Raw genomic sequence first — 20,778 nt, 5'->3', positions numbered from 1 at the left:
TACTTCATACCTTTCAAACCTTGCTTTTAATAAGATTTTGTGTTACACAAGAATGAGTGGTTTTGAGAACTGGTACTGAGGAACAGAGTTACAGGGTGAGTGGGTAGGCCAGTGCATCACCCGTACTCTGAGCTGTTCCCCTCTGAGAACAGTCCTTAGAGCCCTAGAAGAGACTCATTTTGTTAAGCATTTTATTTTTTATAATGCTGACAGATAGTTACATTAGCTTTTCATTTAGTAAGGAGGAATGAATCACTTGGTGTTAGGATAAAACTGGGTTTAGTAGAATCAGAAATGGCCCACAATGAAATTGCTCAGTGTGACAAAGGCCACCTGCAGTGCAGTTGTAGTTTGCCTGAGCCCTGTCAGTTGTAGTTTGCTTGTACCTGGAATAGAGATCCTTTACCCACCAAGTCAGGTGAAGCTAAGAAGGTTGTTTAGCTCTTTCTGGTAGGTACACAGGACTGGGTGGCTGGGGCAGTAGTAACCCTGAGCAAGAGCTAGCTGAGAAATAGGTTGAAGGGCATTAGGCCCTAGCTTATGAAAAAAAATCACCTCAGTTGCACTATTAAAAGTACATTTAGGAAATTTAGTACAAGTCTGTAATAGTGACAAAGGCAGTGATTGCTACGTGCTCAGTAACTCAGTTCTGAGAAGTTCTGTATGATATGTGTAATATAGATAATTTCTAGACCTCTTTAAGCTGCCATTCTTTCCTGGATTTGGGTTGTGTTCAGTGCTCTCATGGAAGAGCATTTTTTTCTGCTGTGTTTTACCTGAGAAAGAACTGTCCCTCTGTCCTGTTAGTGAGGTACAAGTTCACATAACCCTGGGGTTGGCTCTGTGGCTCACTTAACCCAAACACTCCCTGAAGAAGCATCAGCTGTAGAGAGGTGGATTGCATGAGGAAGTGTAGGGGTTAATGCATATTCAGTGCTACAGAAGCTTTACCTATATCTAAACACACTGCAATTTGCAGTGTCAGACTGACAAAGGGAAGAGAGCAGGATGATCAAGAGGGTGGGTGGAGCAGTTCCAGTGCCAAGACATACTTCAAGATGTGCTTATAAAACACAAGGGTTCAGTAATGTGAGTGAGACTTGAAAAAGTCTTACTTGGCTGTGACTAGTTTTTTTTTTTAAAAAACTACAAAAGCCAAACTCCCACAGCCTTTTCTGGGGCATGGGGAGACAGGTGATGGGGACTTCTGTGTGCCTTGTAGAGATGGAGCCTGTTACCATCCTAACAGCTCCATGCTCTGTGTGAGATGAGACTCCAGGGACCCCACGGTGCCTCCTTCGCTCTCCTTTTGGTGAGAGAGTCCATAACGCACTTCAGAAAGCACAGAGAAGGCCAAAGCAGAAGGTATCTGTGTCCTAGGGTGAGCTCTGTGGAGCCAGGACAAGGATCAACCCCAGGGTGAAGGTCCCACCTAACAGAACTGGTAGTTGTTGCCCTTGAGCAGGGGCTGCCCACTCTCCTCTTGCTCGCAGGACTCCTCACAGCAGCCCGAGGTGTCGCAGCCACTGTCTTCCTCAGCACTGGAGGGGAGGTTGGTGTAGTCCTTGAAAGAAAAGGGAGAAACAGCACCTCAAGTGTGTTTTGGTCCCATTGATTGTGTGTGACACCTGTTCCCATGCGGGTGAGCAGCTGGGGATGTGCTCACTCCACATTACCACCCTTTGCTGTGCCCACAGGGCATTACTAACAGGCAGGGTGGTGCTTTTGTGGACAGCTAATCCTGAGAGAATGCACAGCAAGCCCAGGGGAATGGTGCAGGGTGCTGTGCTGGTAGTGTATGACTGCCTGTCACAGAGAGGCTTCTGTCAAGAAGCTGTGCTTCCTTATCCAGCCCTCTTTGGCCGTGGTGGGGAGTGACTTAACCCTTCAGCTGGGTGCCTCTCTGCACTTCCTACCAACACTACCAACATCTAATGGTAAGGGTTATCACAGAAATGTGTCCAGAAGCTGTGTTTATGTACGGGGAAAGACATCCTCCTCCTTCTCTCCAGAGGTCCTCACCTGTTCCTTATGCACTTCCAGCTCTTTCTGGATGAAGCAGACAATCTGGTCAAAGGTGGGTCTCCGTGTGGGCTCCAGGCTCCAACATGCCTGCATGATCCTGTACCTGCAGGGCCAGACAGGGACAGGGAGGTTACATGGTGCTGCTGGAGGGTTGCAGCCCCAGGCTCTTCCCTGCAGCTCTCTGTATATCAGAGACACAGTACTGAGCAGTCCCTTGTGTTCCAAAAAACCCATGGTGAGTGCAGTGCTCCAGGGAATAGTGGGCACTGGAGTGGATGGAGCAAACTGATCAACAATTAAGACTTCAGGCTTTCACACTTACTACCCTCCTTTAGCCTACTCAGGCTTGTCTTCTCATAGAGTCAAAAGAAGCTAACTACAAAAAGAAGAAAACCCCATCAAGTTCAGGAATGTAGACATGTAATGTGAGTGCTCTCATCCTTCTGTCCCTAAACAGGAGATAGACTGCCCCAGGCCTTGTTTTCCTACAGGAGCAAACAGCAGCCTGGTAGGATCCATCCTTAACCTCAAGGCAGCCACCTGGGAGCAGAAGGCAGACCTGTGGACAATGTGCCATGTCCCTGCCTGCTGCCATGAGGCAGCTCCAGCCCCCCTGTTGCTGCTGTGTGAAGCTCAGTGCATCCACTCACATTTCCAAGGGAGCAAAGTCAGGCCTGGCCATCTGGTATCCCTGCTTCACCATCCTGTAGAACTTGCTGTTCACCAACATGCCAGGATAGGGGCTCTTCCCTGTGACAGTAAAAGGAGCAGAGGGGGCTCTCAGACCAGAGTGTCCAGCACTCCAGGCTCTAGGGGTGGGAAAGGGCAGCCCGGAGCCTGGCCTGAGCCAGTGCTACCAAGGGAGGTCAGAGTTAGAGAAAATGATGTGGCATTCTTTGTTTTGAATGGTCCCTCTGGAAACATAACATAGTGTTTTACAGCCCTGATAAACTGAGATTTTTGTCAACCTTCCTTCTTTCTTGGAAATTTTTCTGCATTAGGGCAGCAGTGAGCCACAGAAAACGAGAGGTTTGCAAGCTGCTTCTTTCTTACCAAGAGAGAAGATCTCCCAGAGCAGGATGCCGTAAGACCACACATCACTCTGCACTGTGTAAATGCAGTCAAAGATGCTCTCTGGGGCCATCCATTTCACGGGCAGGCGGGCCTGGAAGAGCAGAGAGTCCTGCAGACTGGGACAAGCTGGCAACTTCTGCTGCACCCTGCCTGTCCTTCATGCTCCAGCCCCTCCTACCCTTGTACCTTCTCTCGTGCCCATTTTTATTACTTACATTGCCTTTCACAACGTAATTGGAGTCATTCATGATGTCCCGGGCCAGGCCAAAGTCGCAGATCTTGGCTACCCGTCCATCTGATATGAGCACATTCCTGGCTGCTAAGTCACGGTGGATGCACTGGGGAGAAGACACCACAACTGAGACCCAGTCACTGGCCCCCAGCAGTCCTAAAAATTCCCTACAGTCTAGGCCTGCCAACAAAACAACACTTGCAGGGGCAAGGGAAATGTATTTTTTGAAGATCCCCTGTCTGAGGCACCATGTTATATACAAATTACATGTTTGTAGCTCTCTTTCAAGCACTTCATTTGCAATGTTAAGACACCGTGACATTCCATGCTCTGTTCTTAAATCACTCATGGGGCTGTCATCTTCCCCATAATGGGAGGTCAGAATCAGGGGCTGTTGACACCTTGTCCTCATCTTTGGAACAGCCCCAGGGTGACTCTGACACTCTGGGCCAGCTCTGGCAGTCACTCGACAGCCACTTTCAGTTCCTTGTCCCTGAGGTAGCAGGGACTCTGCCAAAGCAAGAAAGCTTCAAAACAAAGCTCCTGATCTCATGTAAAAGCAGGGGAGAAAATGTTGAGAGCAGCATGATGCACAGCTCTAGGCTGCCCCTGTAACACTGCCCTCCTGTGATGGCCATGGGAGACCCGGGCTCTAGAGGGAACACCAGGCACCAGAGCCAGCCTGTCTGAACCCAACAGACAGAGCAGAGAGGCCCATTTCCAGCAGCAGCTTGCTTCAGCTTGGCTACCCCATCCAAAGACATCCCAAGGCTTCTGCAGCCAGGAGGGGTGGCTCCTGCATGGCTGGGCTGGGCTGGTGTTTCCCACTTGGTGTGCTGGGGGCAGCGGTTCTCTTGGCACTCACGTTCTTTGAGGCCAGGAATGCCATGCCCTGGGCCACCTGGCTGGAGAACTGCAGCAGGTCAGAGAGGTTGAGGGGACGGAGATCCTCCCTGGCTTCATCTTCTTCCTCCGAGCCTCTCCCTGAAATTCAAAGCAGAGATTTAGATTGGCTGGAAAGCTGACGAGTAACACAAACTATGGCGTGTTGTGGTTCCCAGAGCTAAACCAGACAGGATGGCCGAAAGAAAGAAATCACGAAATCACAGAAATGAGCCTTTGACTCACCCCTGGCTTGCGCAGAATCTGATGCTGCTGAAGATGATGATGACGACACAGGCCTCATTTCAACATATGTTTCCAAACCCTGGCTTGAGAAGCCACTGTCACTGAGTGAGAAGCAGCAGAGAGGGGGGCAGGCTGTTAGAACCCTCCAGCAGTTCCTTCTGCCCTGCTCCATATCCACCAAGAGGAGAAAGCACATGCCTGCCTGCAGACAGTGACTTAGACAAGGGCTCAAGGGCACAGGCAAACTTGAAGTTGATTCAGAAAGAGGACCTGGGCCCTTTGCATTATGGGGCTCCAAGTACTGCTCCCCTTTTTTAAGCTCTTGGCTGATGGGGAGCAGTCAGCTTCATTCTACCAAACCCATGTGCCCAATAGTGCAGGAAGCCAAAAAGCTTTGTTTCTGAATTGTGGAAGGGCAGACAGGGCTGAAACCCAGATTTATTGTGGGTATTCAGTGTCTGTTGAAAAACTCAGAACTACAACCAGATCTAAACACATACAACCCCAGTGACTTTTACATCCTGGTATCCTGCCAGACCTTTGACCTTGATCTCTCCCAGCACAGTGCTCTTACACTTCTCCCAGTGGGTACCCAGCCCTGCATTGCTCAGCCCTGCAGCCACCCCAGCTCTGCTCCTACCTGCGGATGTACTTTTTCTCTAGCTCGATGTTTTTGTAGTCAGCAGCACTGTCTAAAGAGGTGTCCAGGGCAGAATCCTGGATAATTATGGATTCAGTCTTCTTCCTGAGGAAATTCAGCAGATCTCCATAGCGACAGTACTCGGTGATGACAAGGATTGGCCCTGGGAGAGCAGCAGGAAGGTTCATTAAGGAATGATGTTACTGTGACCTGTGCTGAGGACTGCTTTCCCTGGGAGGGCAGCAGAACCCACAGAGCTCATCAGCTGTGCCTCAGAGCAGGGGCTCTGTCCGGAGGGCAGCAGGGATGGGGGTCCTACCTCCACAGGTACATGCCCCCAGCAGGTTCACAATGTTCTCGTGGTGCCCCAAGTGACTCATGATCTTCAGCTCAGACATGAGAGCCTCCTGCTCATCCGTGTCTGCTGATGCTGGGGGGCGAGAGAAGGACTGTGTGAAGGAGGGAGGGAAGGACAAGGGGGACATAAAGGGAGAGGACAGAAACAGGTGTTGACAGAGTTATGGAACAAAAGGAGGAGACACAGAGTGAAAACTGTGCCCTCTAACTGTGCCTCTGGCCTCCCCTGTCCACAAAAAAGGCAGTAGTGTGATTCCAGCATCTGGTACTTGGCACAGGAACAACTTTAAAAAGTAGCTGTTGCAGCCTGTGAGCACCAGCATGTGGTGAGCACACACTACATCCTGCCCAGAGGAGCCTGGAGGATTTTCAAGTTGCTCTGTGCTCACACTTTAGCATCTTCACAGCCACTTTGAGCACTGAATCTTCTTTGCCCAGCCCAAAAGCTGTGGCTTCTACCACTTTTCCAAAGGCTCCTGCTCCAAGAGTTTTTCCTGCAGAGAGAAAAAAGAGTACTTGTAAGACATTTTATAGAGAAAGATTGAGCAGCTGTCCTGCACACAGCCTTGAGGAGGATGTCTGGTGGATGGAGATTCCTGCTGGGCTCACACAAGATGACACATCCCTTAGTCAGGAGCTGGCAAACATCTGTGGGGAACTCTACTGTGAGCAAAGATGGTGTGAAACCATTTCCAAACTTTGCCTCACCAACCCTGTGCCTTAGGAATAACCCCATGTGCAAGAGGAGGGACATGACCCCTGCAGCCTTACTTGGAGCTAAGGAGGAGGGAGGCAGGCTGCACCCTACCACTTCTCACCCTGTGTGAAAGAGGGCAGCAAGGCCTGGTTAAGGATGCTGCTGCAATGTCTGGATGCAGCTTTGGATACCACCCAGAGCTTTGGCTCTGACTCCTGAAGCATTTCAGCTTTGTGATGTGCTTCATGCCACCAGGCAAGCTGCAGGGAAGGTTTCTTACCAAATTGGAGGTTGTTCCTTGGAAACTCCCATTTTTCATTGTATGGCAGCTGAGTGGGATCGATAAAGATGTAATTATTGCCCTCACAGGCCTCAATGATCTTCCACCGCACCTGGTACTTGGGTTTCTGCCAGGAAGAGATTCCAGTTACTCAGTGTTTCCCAAGCTGGGAGGGTCCCCCAGCCGCAGCATCCACTCAAGCTCACTCTGCAGGTACAGAGGGAAGATGCAGATTTCAGCCCATCAAATATCTTTTGAACCTGGACTGAGTGAGAGAGGCTTTTTCTGGACTCTTTGCAGTTATGAAGTCCCCCCACTGCTCTTGTGCCCCTGGAAGCAGCCTGTTGCCATCATTTGGGATGGCAGAGCTGGGAGATCCAGCACATCCCACAAGAGCAGTGGCTGATAGTGCCCAGCTGGTGCTGGAGGGAGATGTCCCCACTGTGTCTCCTTCCTTGGACCCCTGGTTGCTGAGCACAGCAGAACAGTGGAGCTGGCCCAGCCACACTTCCCTTACAAGGGTAAAATAAAAAAGGAGAAAGAGAAGTAAGCATTTCTCTTTTCCAAGAATGTCATGGCAGAAGTAACCAGGAAAGGCAGAGAAGCAGTGCTGGAGTCCTTGAGAAGAGAAGACTGGTACTTGTCTGAGATAGGTAACCATGCTATTTATAGACATGTCCTGCTTCTCTTGGGCTTGCAAGCCCTTCCACAAAGCTATTTATTTCAGATATGTGTTTACACATTGATTCATCTTTCTCTGTCTCTGCACCACTGTCCAAAGGCAGCTCTGCCTGCTAAGCTGTAGGTGCTTGTCTGAGAGAGGGCTTTGATGGATCTTCTGACACCCAGCACCAGAACTTTGCTGCAGAATCTTCAGCCTTGATAGGCTGTCAAAGGAAGGGTGTCAAAAGGAGAGATGAAAACCAGGAGATTTTCACCCACTGGTGAAGCAGAGATGGCTGATTGGTTCATTTTGTGGAAAAAACAGAGAAAGAATCCAAATGCTGGAATGAATTGCAGAGAAAATGGGGCAAGTTCTTATATAAAAATAGTGACCAAGTCTTCCTGGAAACAAACTTCTTCTAACATCATCCTGTTTCTCCATAAAAACAGTTTTTTATAAAGCAGCGAGCGGAATAAGAAGTGGATGCAAAATGCAAACCACTTTTTTTTTTCTCCCTTAATTCAGTCCATGAGCAAAACCAGCTGCAACTAACAGCACAGAGTGAGCACCTTTGTCTGGCACCAAACAATAACCACTCTGACCTGTGGGGTACAAGACTGAAGGACCAGGGCAGGGGAGGAATTAATACACTGTGTTGGGTGCATGAGCTTTGAGGGGGAAGCCGGGAGGCAGGGGAGGTAAAGGAGGCAGTTTGCCTGGTACCTCCAAGCTGAATGGTCCCTGCCCTGGCCAGCAGAGGCTGTGTGGCCTCTGAGGCTGGGCAGCCCTTGCAGCCCTCACCCTGCAGCAGGGAATCTGACCTGGTTGTACTTGTAGAGCAGGAAAAGGAGTAGGAGGAGCAGCAGCACCAATGCACCTATGCAGGTGGAGAGAACAGGGCTGAAGAGCTTGTTTGGAAGGGCCATGACACTACCTGGAAGAGGGAAGAAAAGGAGAATGAGTAAACACTCATATTTCAACCCCAACTCTGGGAGCATTTTGCCCAGCTATTCACTTTGGATTCCTCTGTATGGCACACACTCCAGCACTGCCCTCAGTTCACCCTTTTGGGAGCTGCTGGGAGCTGAGGGAAGGTCCTGATGCCAAACTCTAGGTAGCAATGGCTCTCCTCATGCCCCCTATTTCCACACAAACAGCACCATGTATTCTCATGGGCTGAGGAACTGCTGGATGCACCATGCCCTGGAGCTGAGTCCTGCAGTTAAAAGTTGCTCATAGTGTGGCTCAGCCTTTTGCTCCAGGCTATAACCCAGCCAGAAATTCCCACATGGCTCTTAGGACTGGCAAATACCAAAGCCTCATACGTGTGAGGATAAAGGGCTTGTGGAATCTGTTCCACCTCTCTTGCAAGACAGTGGGGATATACATAAAAGATGTAATCTCAAAGCCCCCAGATTCTCCCCCACTCTGCCAAGCTGATGGTTTGTATCTTACTGGTCATGGTGAGTGAGTGAAACATGTCAGAGGCATTTCCTTCCCCGTTAATGGCCACGCAACAGAAGGTGAAATTGTCACCCAGCTCCTCGAAGAGGATGATGCTCTCCACCTCCACCTCCTGGAAGGGCAACACATTCACCACCTGTGGTCTGGAGTCATTCCTTATCAATTCATAGTCCTCACTGTACCTGCAGGGGTGGCAAGAGGACACAGTGAGTGCTCCTCTGCAGCACAGCAGCTCACAGCTGAGTGGGGGCCGGTGTCAGACTAGAGAGGAGACACAGGGAATTTGGGTAGCAGCTCTGTGAGATGTGTTACTCTATGCCCAGTTAAAGATCTCTCCCTGAATACCTCAGCCCTGTATAAACAGAGCCATGATTGCCTTTATGTGGCTCAGCACACATAATTAACATTTTGTGCGCTCTGCCATCAGTCCCTTCAGTGGGGCTGAAGACACAACAGCCCTGTCCAGCCAGCTGCCGTTGGTTCCCATGAGCCTGGGGGTGCTCAGCTCTCCTGGGCACAGCCTGGGGGTGTTCAGTCTCCTGGGCACAGCCTGGGGGTGCTCAGCTCTCCCGGGCACAGCCTAGGGGTGCTCAGCTCTCCCGGGCACAGCCTGGGGGTGCTCAGTCTCCTGGGCACAGCCTGGGGGTGCTCAGCTCTCCCGGGCACAGCCTGGGGGTGCTCAGTCTCCTGGGCACAGCCTGGGGGTGCTCAGCTCTCCCGGGCACAGCCTGGGGGTGCTCAGCTCTCCTGGGCACAGCCTGGGGGTGCCCAGCCCCCTGAATGGAGCCGGGGGTCTCTCACCTGTCGGCGTGGATGGGGCACTGGTACCACTCGATGCGCGGCGCAGGGTACCCGATGGCCACGCACTGCAGGGTGCCGGAGTCGTCGGCTGGCACCTTGATCTTGCACACCCTTGGAGAAGCTGTTGGGGAAGTCACATAAACAGTGAATGCTGTGATCAGGGAAGAGCACATCCCCCATGCTCTGGCTCCTTTCCAACAATAAAATAGAAGGAACCCCTGTGCAACACACAGGCAGGTTTTGGCTGGGTCTGTGTGTCCTGTGGGTGCTGAGCTGGAAGCAGCCTGGTACCCCAACCCAGGGGTTGGTGGCTTTTTTTTCCAACTGGGAAGCAGTCTCTTGGGAAAGCAGGGTGAAAGAATGGACAAGCACTTACATTTCAGAGAGATATTGAAGGTAAGTGATTCACTGGTCACATTGTTGAAGGCATGAAACGTGTAGAACCCTCCCTCTCCCTCCTTCAGGCGGTGAAGGAAGAGTGTGTTGTTGTACCTGCTCACAGAGAGAAACACTGAGAAGAGCACTGAGCCCTGCTTAGTGAGATGCTGCTGCTTCCTGTGCTCTGGAGCAGTGAACACTTCCAGCTCTAATCCCAGCCCATCAGGTACCCTGCTAGTGCTTCTTCAGGGGAAGCAGGGAGGGACTGGTCTTCCTTAGAGGAAACACCTTTTGCCACCAAGTGCATTTCAGCACTTCTGAAAGACTACAGGTGGGTGAATGCTCAGAAGTAAATTAACATTTAAATCATTGCATTCAAGGGTCAGGGGATGCTGGTTCTCCTGCCTTTGGCAGGATGGGTTTCTCCATGAAGTTGTGCTCCCTAGTGGCCACTCCCCTCTGCCCCCAGTGCAAGAAAGAGTTCACCCTAAAGCCATAATTTTTGCCAAGTGGCACAGTCCCTCTTGTGGATTGTTTTTTGTTTCTAAAAAAATGAAAGGGGAATTTCCCCAAACCCCAGCAAATGGAATGATTTTCTTTCAGTCTCCCCTTGGACTCGGTTGGCTGTAGGCTTTGGAAGAGCAGACCTGTACCCTCTGTTAGATCATATTCACATAACAATGTTTGTGACTTCTCTTGTCATGGGGCTCTCAGTGCCTCTCAGTGCACACTCTTTCACCCTCAGAGCAGGGGATAGATCCAAGGACCAGTGAGAGAATTAAGCTTTTTGTACTATTCATCTACTCCTTCAGTTTCTTCTGGCAAGGAGAGTGCAGAGTGGAACAAGCAGATCACAAAGGTGATACTGCCTCCCAAGAGGCTTTCTAAAGAGAAGGCTGCCAACTTAGGGAGGGTGGTGCCCTCCTTGATCTGATCATACTGTGGTTTGCTAATAATACTGGAAAGAGAAAACAGAAAAAAAGCAGAACAGTTTCCCCTCTTTAAAACCAGAGTTTTCTGTAGAATGGGCCTGCCTGTCTCAAGGACAGCTCTCTTGGACACATGCCATAGCCAGTGTAGAAGACAAAGAGCACGTACCAGTTGTTTCCAGCGATCGTTTCGCCCTTGAATATGGTAGATTTAGAGTTCTTCAAGGGATTTGTGTGTTCCCAGAAGCACTTGACAAGTTTTGGGTAAGCCTTAATGTGGACCTGCAGCTCCACACTCTCTCCCAGAGCGACCTCCTGGCCGGTGGCTTGTCCTGGGATCAGGTGCACGTAACCTTTCTCTGCAGGGTGGAGGAGAGCATGACCATCAGTAGGCATGTCCAGAGACCTGGAATAACCTTACACTGGCTCCATAAATGGATCACTACTGGAAAGAGCAGCCTCAGCTGGGAGACTGCAGAAGGGAATGAAATATTGCACAGGTGTTTTGCCAAAGGAGTTCTCTTAAATTACTTCTTTGTCATGGCACCTTGGATTTCACTGCCTGAGCAAGAAAATCTTAGTGAAGTCTCATGAAGAAAGAAGTTTTACATGCTGTATACTAAGAAGTGATGAGGCTAAAACAGTATCTCCTAATTGTTTATTAAAGACAGGCCCTTTAGCTAAAATCCTGGCTTCTCGCTAGGAAATAACTCAGACTGAGCATTCTTTCTGGGCTGTGGTATGCAGCAGCTTTGGATCATCAGCAAACTCCAGCCTGCTAGCTGTGAGGATGAATTTTCCATCTTGAGATACAAACAAGTGTATAATAGACCTGAATCCTCTTGTGTGGATCTGTGACTGGAAGAGACAGAGATCCACACTCTGCTTGTATGGCTCACCCTTCCTTCTAACCAGCGTTTCCAGCACAACCTTGCCCCACTCCCTTTTTACTGTTTTTAAGCTGTTTATAAATGCACAGAGAAGAGCACTGCAATTTTTCATCCAGGATCCAAAATATGTCCTCTGACCCCTCAAAATATGAAGGGGACACCAGTTGCCTTCCTAGCAGCTTTATAGCTCTAATGTAAGCCCTCAGGCACAACTGAGAATTATGTTTTCAACAATAAATCTAGGAAGAGGATGGAAGCAGAAGCAGCAAATACTCAAGGGTACACATGATTCAGCCCTACTAGGCTTTTGGGGGACAACTCACCTACTACCTGAAGCATTGTTGAGGCATTCCTGAATCCTACTGAATTGTTAGCTACACAGGTGTACTTCCCACTGTCCTCCATGGTCACAGCTGCAATGGACAGGGTGTCATTGATGAAGTAGTTACCATCTTCAAAGTCAGGCTTTTTAGTTGTCATGACCTGTCAGGCAGAGAGGAAGCAGCACACATTGGAAAGGCAGAGCAAATACACCTGAGAGCAACCTGTGTGGAGACCCAGAGACACATTAAACCCAGGATCCAGGGCAGATATTCCACAGCAGTTAGGCTGTAGCTATTGTCAGCCTTCTGACTGCAACTTGGCCTTACACTGTGTGATCCAAACATACCTTGTGTGTTGTTTGATCTCCCAAATAAAGGCACCAGTTATAATAAGGACTTCTAGCACATCTTATCTAACCATCTAGCATTTAGAAGTCAGCATCACAGAGATTTTGAAATATATTCCTTTTCTTCAGATCTATCTTTTCTCTGGACAACTCTGTAGTGAAAATGTTTGCTGCCTTATAAGCCCTGGCAGGGGAAATGTTGCTTTAATAGGTACTGTGACTCCTGTCCAATAAACTCAGCTGAAACAACACACTCTCCTCTCTTGCAGCATGATTCTGACAACAGGCAGGTGTTTCTTAATCCTGTGTCATCCCAACGAAATGATATTCAAATTTCTAGAGCTTCAATGGCTGCTTTGGTCGGGCAGTGCAAGGTTTTGCTGTGGGTCTGGGCAGTCCTTACCACCCTGTGTCCCCCAGTTTCCACCCCAACTTACTGTCTTTGCTGCTGTCACCCATCTGATGTCGTACTTGTGGGAGGGAGCAATCACTGTGCAGGTGACGTGGAACGGCTCGCCCACGATCCGCACGTGGTCTGCAGGGTCCATCATGACCGACACGGGCTTCTCCAGGGCTGCACAAGGCAAGCAGGGAGACATCCACTGTCAGCTTGTCCAGTGATTCCACGGCTCTGGAGACGCCTCAGGACCTGGCTACCTTGAGGTGAGGCACTGGCACAGGCAGCCCAGAGAAGTTGTGGGTGCCCCATCCTGAAGTGTTCAAGGCCAGGTTAGGTGGGGCCTGATCTAGCAGGGAGCATCCCTGCCTGAGGCAGAGAGCTTGGAACTAGATGATTTTCAAGGTCTCTTCCCATCCAAACTCTTCTATGACTCTATTCTATGATCCTACCTCCTCCTTTCCATCCTCTTTACCCCCACCTTCCCCTTCCCTAGTGACCACCACTCCTTTTTGATCACGTCTATGGGAAGCAGCACAGGTGGGAAGAACACAGCAGTCAGACTATGGGTTGAAAGGGAAGTTTTTGCCATGGTTCCAGATGGAGTATCAGGGCCCAAGGACTTGAAGAACATTGGAGGGATTGGTGGAAATTTTTCTCTGGTCTGTGACAGTGCCTGCAAAGATTTGAAGACCACTGAACTCATGCAAACCCATCTGAAGGAACCAATTTGCCAGAGGCTGATGGAATTTGGACTCCACTAAATAACCTTTAGAAATTGCAGGTTCAGAAGGTCTTTCCTGCCACTGGCAAGGAGCTTTTCCTTAACTATCTACTGTGGCCAGCTTAGCTATCTGTGGCCCTTAGGACAGCAACAACCCCAATTCTTTACCTTCTTCCATAATCAGCCTTATTCTTGATGAATTCTTTATTTTTCCATTTATCTGTGCTTGGCACCGGTAAAAACCTTTATGCTTGCTTTGCACGTTGTACAGCCTCACTCCTTTCTCAGCACTGAAGGAGTAGTTGGTCCCAGGTGGGAGAGGAGAGACATCATCCTTTATCAGAGTCACACTGGATCCGTACTCAGGGGCTGTGATGAGGCAGGGGAGATCAACATTCATACCTTCGATTCCCCGGACACGGAACTGGGGGGTGTACCACACATTGTGGGGATCTGCAGGGACAGGAGAGGTTTGTGAGAGGGGTCAGAAGTGCACTGAAGCTGAGAAACACATTCCAGCAAAGGCAAGTGTCCAGCCCTGCTGCCCAGCGGGAGTTCGGGGCTGGGGCAGCCCTGCTCAGCCTGCCTGACTCAGCCTCAAACACTCACATGACAAACCCAGCTCCAGCTAAGGCATTCGAGGGGATCACAGCAACTAGCTCACAAATGTCCACGGGTAACAGAGGCTGAAAATATGCATACCTCCAATTAAACTTTTCACTATGGTGCTGGTTTTAGACCTCCAGCTTCCCTGCTCAAGGCAGCACCTCTGGTACAAGGGAAGGGGTGAAGTCAAGTGGTAGAGCTACTACAGCATAGCTTCTTCTGGGATAAAAGAATATTTGGGGTTCAGGTTGTGTTGTGAGGATTTAATTCCTGTGACTCTCTCCCTTCTCTGAGGTACTGGCAGTACTGTTCTCTGATTTGCAAATCTCACTGCTGATTACAACACTGAACAGACTTACATCCCTGTTTTTTCAAGAAGGGAAGTCACAGCAGAAGGAGGGAGAGATCCATATATACATGAGATAGAGCTCTGTGCTTTATCCCAGGGCTTTCAGACTCTCATGGTTGTGGCTCTACCAGGAGCCTGCACTGCTCCTCAAGCACACCAGGACCTGTGCAGTGGCTCCCTGGAGGGAGACTGCTCTCCCAGTGGATGTGGGAAGGGAGAAGCAGGGTTAGAAGCAGGGTTACCTCTCACAAACAGGTGGATTGCTGCAATGCCCTTGTCACTGCTGTTGACATAACCACAGCTATAGGTGCCTGTATTCCTGTAAGTGGCCTTGGGAATGCTGAGTGTGCTGGTGGTGTGGTTTCTGAATGTATTCTGTTTGCTATTCCATGCAACTTCAGACTCTCCTGAGCAGTGCAAGAGGACTGGATCACCCGTGTTGACAACCAGAGCAGAGAGGTCAGGGCTGATCATTGGAGATGCTGAGCCTGCAAGGGAAAGAGAGAGTGAGAATGCAAAAGTGATCCCTACAGATTCTCTGTTAGAGTTCACACTGCTGAGAATGGAGCAGTTCAGCATCAGGAAAAGGCTGAGCCTGGGATTCAGACTGGCTTTTTTGCTCACATCACTCCACCCATTCTCTGCCCTACCAGACCCATATGGCCTGGTACTCCAAGGAATGAATTTCAGGGAAGAAACACCACCCTCCACACTTCCCTCTTCCCTGCCATTTGAACATTTAGAGCACTGAGACAGGAAAAACAATCATCTGGAGCTGACTGGGGCAAATGCCAGCTTGACAGTTGCTCCTGTTGATTTTTGCTCTTCTTACAATAGTTTTCCTTTTGTGGCAGAGCTGGAGCTGCTCTATGAACTGGGTTAGCCCATAGCATCATTTGGTGGAGTTTAAGCCAAGTTTGGTGCATGGGGCTCTGTGTTGCATTGAGTTAGAACAGACCTGGAAGGCTCCTGCAGAGCAGGAAGCCAGTGCATATCATTTAGAAAGGTTGGCTAATCCAGGTACTGGATTTTGAAGGACACTTTTGATGTGTGCCGTGAAGTCACACACTGCATTCTCCTCACAGACACCAACAAAACATTATGAAATGAGACAGCATTATTACTCCTATTTGGCAGAGGAAACTGAGGCATGGAAAAGCTAAACAGCTGACAAAAGCCCATAGCTGCAGCTGTTCACACAACACACCAGTCCTGCAGACACCAGCACCACAACCAGCTGGAGTTCTGGTGCATCCCTACTTTGAAGTTGCCTGCTCTGCTGGCTGAACAAAGGGGAACCAGGGTCCTACTCCAGCTTTACTGTCACAGGGAAATATTTTTTCCCCTGTTTTGCCCCGTCAGCGAGTTCTTTGAGTCACCACCTATATTTAGGGTGGGGGAAGTGCAAAATGAATCAATGCCACGGGGTTGGGGAAGAAGTGGAAGAGTCACCCCACGCCAGGCCCTCAGGGAGGACAGGAAACACATTGCAAATGGCTATCTGTGCTTGAGGGGCTCTGCACCCCCTTCCAGCCCCTATCCAGGGCTATTCTCCCACTTCTGCTTTCCTTCCCAGTCACCAACCCAACCTCACATCTTAAAGGGACACACATCCTCATTCAAATAATACTGAGCACAAAGGGAGCTGTGCAATTTATCAATTCCCTGCTCTGCAGGCAGTGATCCCCCTGCCATGGGCACTGTCCCTGTAACAGCAGAAGCACACTCCTATCCTCATCCACCCCTGATCACAGCCCCTTTGGGGAGGAAGGTGATCCCAAGGTACAACTGTGTGTCCTGGGCTACCAGCTGTGCTCAGGGCTGTGCCATCCATGGCCCACACATCAGAGCCCAAAGAGCAGCATTTAAGCCATCCTGGGCTGATTACTCCCTCCATGCAACAAAGGTTGAGAATATGAGACTCGAGACCCCAGAGAGTGTTGCTGGTATGTGTCAATGACACAGCTGCCATGGGGAAGCTCAGACAAGACCTAGATTAAACTCACTGCTCCTGTGGAGAGAAGCAGAGGACAAGGGTCTTAGGAGCATGGAATATTTGACATTTTATCTCCTGTTCTTTTTTTTTTTTTTCTCTTTTTTTAAATGATTTTATCTTTCTGTGGAAAGAGGAAAAGCCCAGAGGGGAGAAAAACATATCCCAGAATAATTTACAAAACTATATTTCCCACATATATGAGGCAAAACATTCCTCCCTTCTTGATAAGCTGTGCTTTCTAGTGAGGCTTGATATTTTTGTTGATTTAACTCTTTGTTACTGGATTCTTTTCCCTCACCTACTCTCTGCTTTGGCTCTCCATCCGCAACCAGGGCTTTGGCACCATTTCATAGGCAGCCAAGCTCTTTTGACTCAGAGTTGTATTCAAACTACTTCAGAGAAAGACCATGTTGTCACTTGCCCTTGGTTTGACCACAGCAGGAGGGTAAGGAAAGAAAACAAAATGAACAGGAGTCATGTCACTGAGGATCTTTGTTGCCACCAGCTTACAGGTATTGCTGAGATGCTGTGGCCAGAAAAGGTTCTGGATAGGTGCTCTCTGGGACAGTGAGGAAAAAGCCTTCAGGCTGTCACTAGAGACTCACACCAACCATATAAGCACCACCCAGGTGCAGTGAGGACAGACAAGACACACTAAATGCAGGACAAGGCGAGGTGAAGGCCACCCACTCCTTCATGTATGCTGGGGATGAGTCAGAGCAGTGGGTCCTTCTCCAGAATGGGGAAGCAGGGCTGCTGGGGGAGGCTCTGTCCCTGCTGACCACTGTGCAATCTTGCACGAAGCCCAGGGATGTCTCTCTTCTGCTCCAGCAGCTTCCGCAGTACTGCCAGTAACTGCTGGCCAGAGGTTTTACCACACTGGGGTTGTGTAACCATGACCTCTCCTTCCAGCTGCAGACTCTGCCCTGCCTCTCCTGTGCCAGCCAAAACACTGCTTTCCTCTGCTGAGCATTTGGTGAGGAAGAAGTGAAGGCTGGATGACAGAAGTGCCCAGGATCCTCACCACAGAAACCAACCACCTGCATCTTGAGTTAGTCCTGGGGAGAAACCAGGCTAAGGTCTGGCCCTGAGAGAGACCCATACCAGACCTGGGCTCCCTTTGTCCCACCCTCAATGACAGCAAGGAAAAGTTTGATTTCTGAGGACCCCTTCCCCAGAGTCACCTACACCTGGGGGACTGGGGATGGAGAAAATGTGCTCATCACAGCTCTGCTTGGGGCTCCTACCTCAGAGGTTTATATTACCCACAATAAGAAAACAAAACCCTCAGGGATACATCTCAAGATGGCCAAGGACACAGATGCAAAATGATCAGGTTTAAAACATTTCCTCTGCTTGATCTGAGCCCCTTGCCCTTCCTCAGCAAGGGCTCAGATCACAACAATCATGTTCCATCAGCCCTGGTACTCACAGAAGATGCACTTGCAATCCCAGAGGCTGGAGAAGGAAGCCAGGCTCTGACTCCAGCTGGAGCCTATTACCTTGTGGAACCTTGGCATGGTGCAGATTTGTGTGCAAATGGCCAGCAGTGCTGGTACTCACAAATGTGTGTCCTACAGCCTGACACGGCAGACATCTCATGAGGATGTCACAGCTGGTGATCTGCACTGCCAGTGGCTCAAGGAACCTTTGGAGAGATCCTGACACCTTTTGTTATGATCTCTCATACATCTGTATTAGACCTGCCTAGTCCCTATCATCATAAAAAAACCACAAGAAATTAAAAACCCTGCAGCCTTCACAACCCAATTCCCAGCACAGCAGACCTAGAAAACTCTGCTTAATGTGTTGCAAATGTCACTCAACATGAAACAAGTGAGAGGGATGCAAATTTCCTGGGCTGAAAACACGGGTGCTGCAGTAGCCCAAGAAGGATTTGCTGCCTACCTGTCTCATGGTAAATGCTCTCCCCACAGGTTGTCCCCTTGCAAAGAGGATTTCACACCAGTCTCACTGTGTCCCCAAGCATGCTCAAAAGGAATATTAAGGTGAGTGCCACACAGAACCTGAATGGTTCCCAGCACTTCAAAATGCAAGATTAGTAATGCTGATCTCCACCTTCTTGGTTGTAAAACTCAAAACAGCTTTAGTGATTCTTTTTTGAGGTTGGTGGGTTATCACCTCTTGACCATCACTGCAGCCTCAAAAAACAGGAGGGTTCACCTTTCCCTTCTTGGCTGGCTGAGTTCTGTTTCCATCACGTCTTGGCTCTACAGCCCTGCTGTGTGTGCCAGCACTACCAGAAACCAGCAATCCTCAGACACTTCAGCTGGGCAGGAGGTGCTTTGGAAGGTGCCAATGCAGCTGATTTTCCCAACTCCTTCACCTACAGACCAAACATCTCCAACTCCATTTGAGCAAAAGTGTTATTTTGGAAAGAGCTTCCCTCAGGACACAGTTGCTGCTGAACCATTCCTTCATGTCAAACCCAGACCCAAAGAGTGGGAAGTTTCCCTTTCCTATCTCCCCACAGCCAAGATCCTGCCTATGCTACGTGCACCCCTCCATCCTCCTTGTCCTTACCCTGGCAGGGCTGCAGGCAGCCAAGAGCAAGCCAGGCTCCAGAGCCAATACAGACCAGCAACACACCCTTCTTCCACCCCTGCCCTCCCTCTCTAATTGCAGCCAGCTCTGATGACCTTCACAAAGCTGCTACAGCCAAGTCTGCACTGAATTCCAGCGCTGGTGTCCCTTCCCTGCAGTGCCACAGAGCACAGATATTCTGCCTACCCACGCCAAGGGTCCTTGGACCTGCTCACAGCAGTGTCCAGTTCATGCAGCAGCCCCCAGAAACAGGGACAATCCCAGACCACAGCAGCCTTTTGGGACACATGAGTAGGAGCCCAGCTCCACCCTGCACCTGCAGGAGCTGTGTTAGTCCAGCTTCAACACATCCACCATCCCCCTCACCTGAGGAGGAACGCAGCACTCACACCAGACACCAGGGAACCCTCACCACATCCCAAAACTCCCCTGGCGTGAGGTGGGGCTTTGGGAGCCGGTGCACTTACCATGCCAGAAGCCAGCTGAGGTGAGCAGCAGGAGGAGAGCAGGACCCATGTCCCCAGGGCCCATGGTGTCCCCAGGGCCTGTGGTGTCCCCAGCGTGGAGCCAATGCTGCTGAGGATCCTCTGGAGCAGAGGGCGCCTCGTCTTGTGGGCACCGCTCCCAGCGCTCCCTCGCCGGGAGCTTCTCCTTTCTGAGCTGACCACAAGTTAACAAATTCCCTATTTTGTTTGTTTTTGAAACGGGGGTAAAAAACCAGGCTGTGCTTTGTCACGTCACCAGTGACAAGCCCCACGGCAGAGGTGGGGCCATGTGCACAACCTGCTGCAGGGTCCCCCTCAGGCCTCAGAGAGGAGTTCACCCCCAGACCACTCCCCAGGGCTGCCAGGGGCCCCTGCACCGTGCTGGGGTTTGGGATAATCCTGACATTCTCTGGCTTCTGCCACTCCAATCCCCAGGGATATTTATACACCTCCACCTTGCACAGGGACACAAAGTGTCCCCACACTTGCAGGCAGTGGATTCCATTTTATTTCAGCAGGACAAGTTTCACCTCAGGCTCAGTGGCTCTTGCTGGCTTTGGGACCCTCACAGGACATGGCAGGCTCCCTCACAACAGGCCCACAAAGGCAGCTCAGCCCAGGGCAGCTCCCAGGTGGGAAAAACCTGTGAAGATGCCAGATTGTTTTGTGCTAACCAAAAGTGTGATCCCTGGTGCAGAGAGGGCCACACAGGATCACCCCCAAGCCCCCTGCCAGCTTCACCATCCTCCCTGGCAGGGAGACGAGCTGCAGCCCAGCATGCAGACCCCTCCTGGCTGGGCTGGGGGGCACAGGGGGACCCCTGCTCTTTCCTGTCCCTGTCCCTCCAAGCCTGGGGCTCACAGTGACCCTGTCACTACCAAGCAGCTGCAGGGCTGGAGCACAGTCCCTTCCTCCCCTGGAGCTGTCCCATCCAGCCATCCTGCCTGCTGGTGAGAAGGCTGCCTGAGCTGTGCTGTAATTGACAGCCTGGCAGGCACCTTGAAGCTGTAATTAAACACTTAACTAATTAGCAGTGTTAGTAATTAATAAATCAGACACTTTGTTAACCCTCCACTGCACCAAGGGTCTTCCAAAACAGGTGTGAGGGAAGGCTTGGAGTCCTCTCAAGGACACTCAAAGTCAGCAGGATGAGCAGATCGCTCACACAGGGTGCCCCTGCTCTCTGCTCTGTCTGTGGATAACCTCCCACTGCAGCAGGAGTTCAGGGCTGCTCACAGCAGCTCTGGGGTGGGAAGTGACAGCCAGCCCCTGGTAGTGCTGGAAGGGATGCACAGGAGAGGAAGGTCCAGCCAGGGGCTCTGCCAGCTGCAGCCCCAGCAGCAGGGAGGGGACAGGAACACCACAACAAGCCACAGGCAGAAAGAGAAGTGTTCTTCCAAAATATCTGCACAGAGGTGGCTGTTGAA

General features: G+C 50.4%; 1 protein-coding gene across 1 annotated transcript; it reads right to left on the bottom strand.

Annotated features, from left to right (window-relative positions):
* Nucleotides 1-7: 7 nt before the first annotated feature.
* Nucleotides 8-19,550, bottom strand: CSF1R (colony stimulating factor 1 receptor). Its single transcript, XM_056502022.1, has 21 exons — nt 19,334-19,550; nt 14,548-14,793; nt 13,519-13,803; nt 12,667-12,803; nt 11,883-12,042; nt 10,839-11,028; nt 9,739-9,854; nt 9,363-9,483; nt 8,553-8,743; nt 7,919-8,031; nt 6,434-6,560; nt 5,846-5,950; nt 5,419-5,529; nt 5,100-5,262; nt 4,460-4,560; nt 4,197-4,315; nt 3,315-3,437; nt 3,079-3,190; nt 2,676-2,775; nt 2,023-2,128; nt 8-1,564 (listed from the first exon to the last, which is right to left on the bottom strand). The coding sequence occupies exons 1-21, from the start codon at nt 19,395-19,397 to the stop codon at nt 1,433-1,435; spliced, it is 2,922 nt and encodes a 973-aa protein (XP_056357997.1). The 5' UTR covers nt 19,398-19,550; the 3' UTR covers nt 8-1,432.
* Nucleotides 19,551-20,778: the final 1,228 nt, after the last annotated feature.

Source organism: Oenanthe melanoleuca, chromosome 13, assembly GCF_029582105.1.
Source record: "Oenanthe melanoleuca isolate GR-GAL-2019-014 chromosome 13, OMel1.0, whole genome shotgun sequence".
NCBI lineage: Eukaryota > Metazoa > Chordata > Aves > Passeriformes > Muscicapidae > Oenanthe > Oenanthe melanoleuca.
Note: the sequence above shows the minus strand (reverse complement) of the source record. Positions and strands in the feature narration are given on the sequence as shown.

What these genes read in the sequence shown, in the direction of transcription:
- CSF1R (XM_056502022.1), bottom strand. Translation starts at nt 19,397, where the DNA reads ATGGGCCCTGGGGACATGGGTCCTGCTCTCCTCCTGCTGCTCACCTCA. An exon ending in TGCTCTACAAGTACAACCAG is followed by an intron (nt 6,561 to 7,918) that starts GTCAGATTCCCT and finishes TCTTCCTGGCAG; the next exon opens with AAACCCAAGTACCAGGTGCG. An exon ending in AGATTCTGCGCAAGCCAGGG is followed by an intron (nt 4,316 to 4,459) that starts GTGAGTCAAAGG and finishes TTTGAATTTCAG; the next exon opens with GGAGAGGCTCGGAGGAAGAA.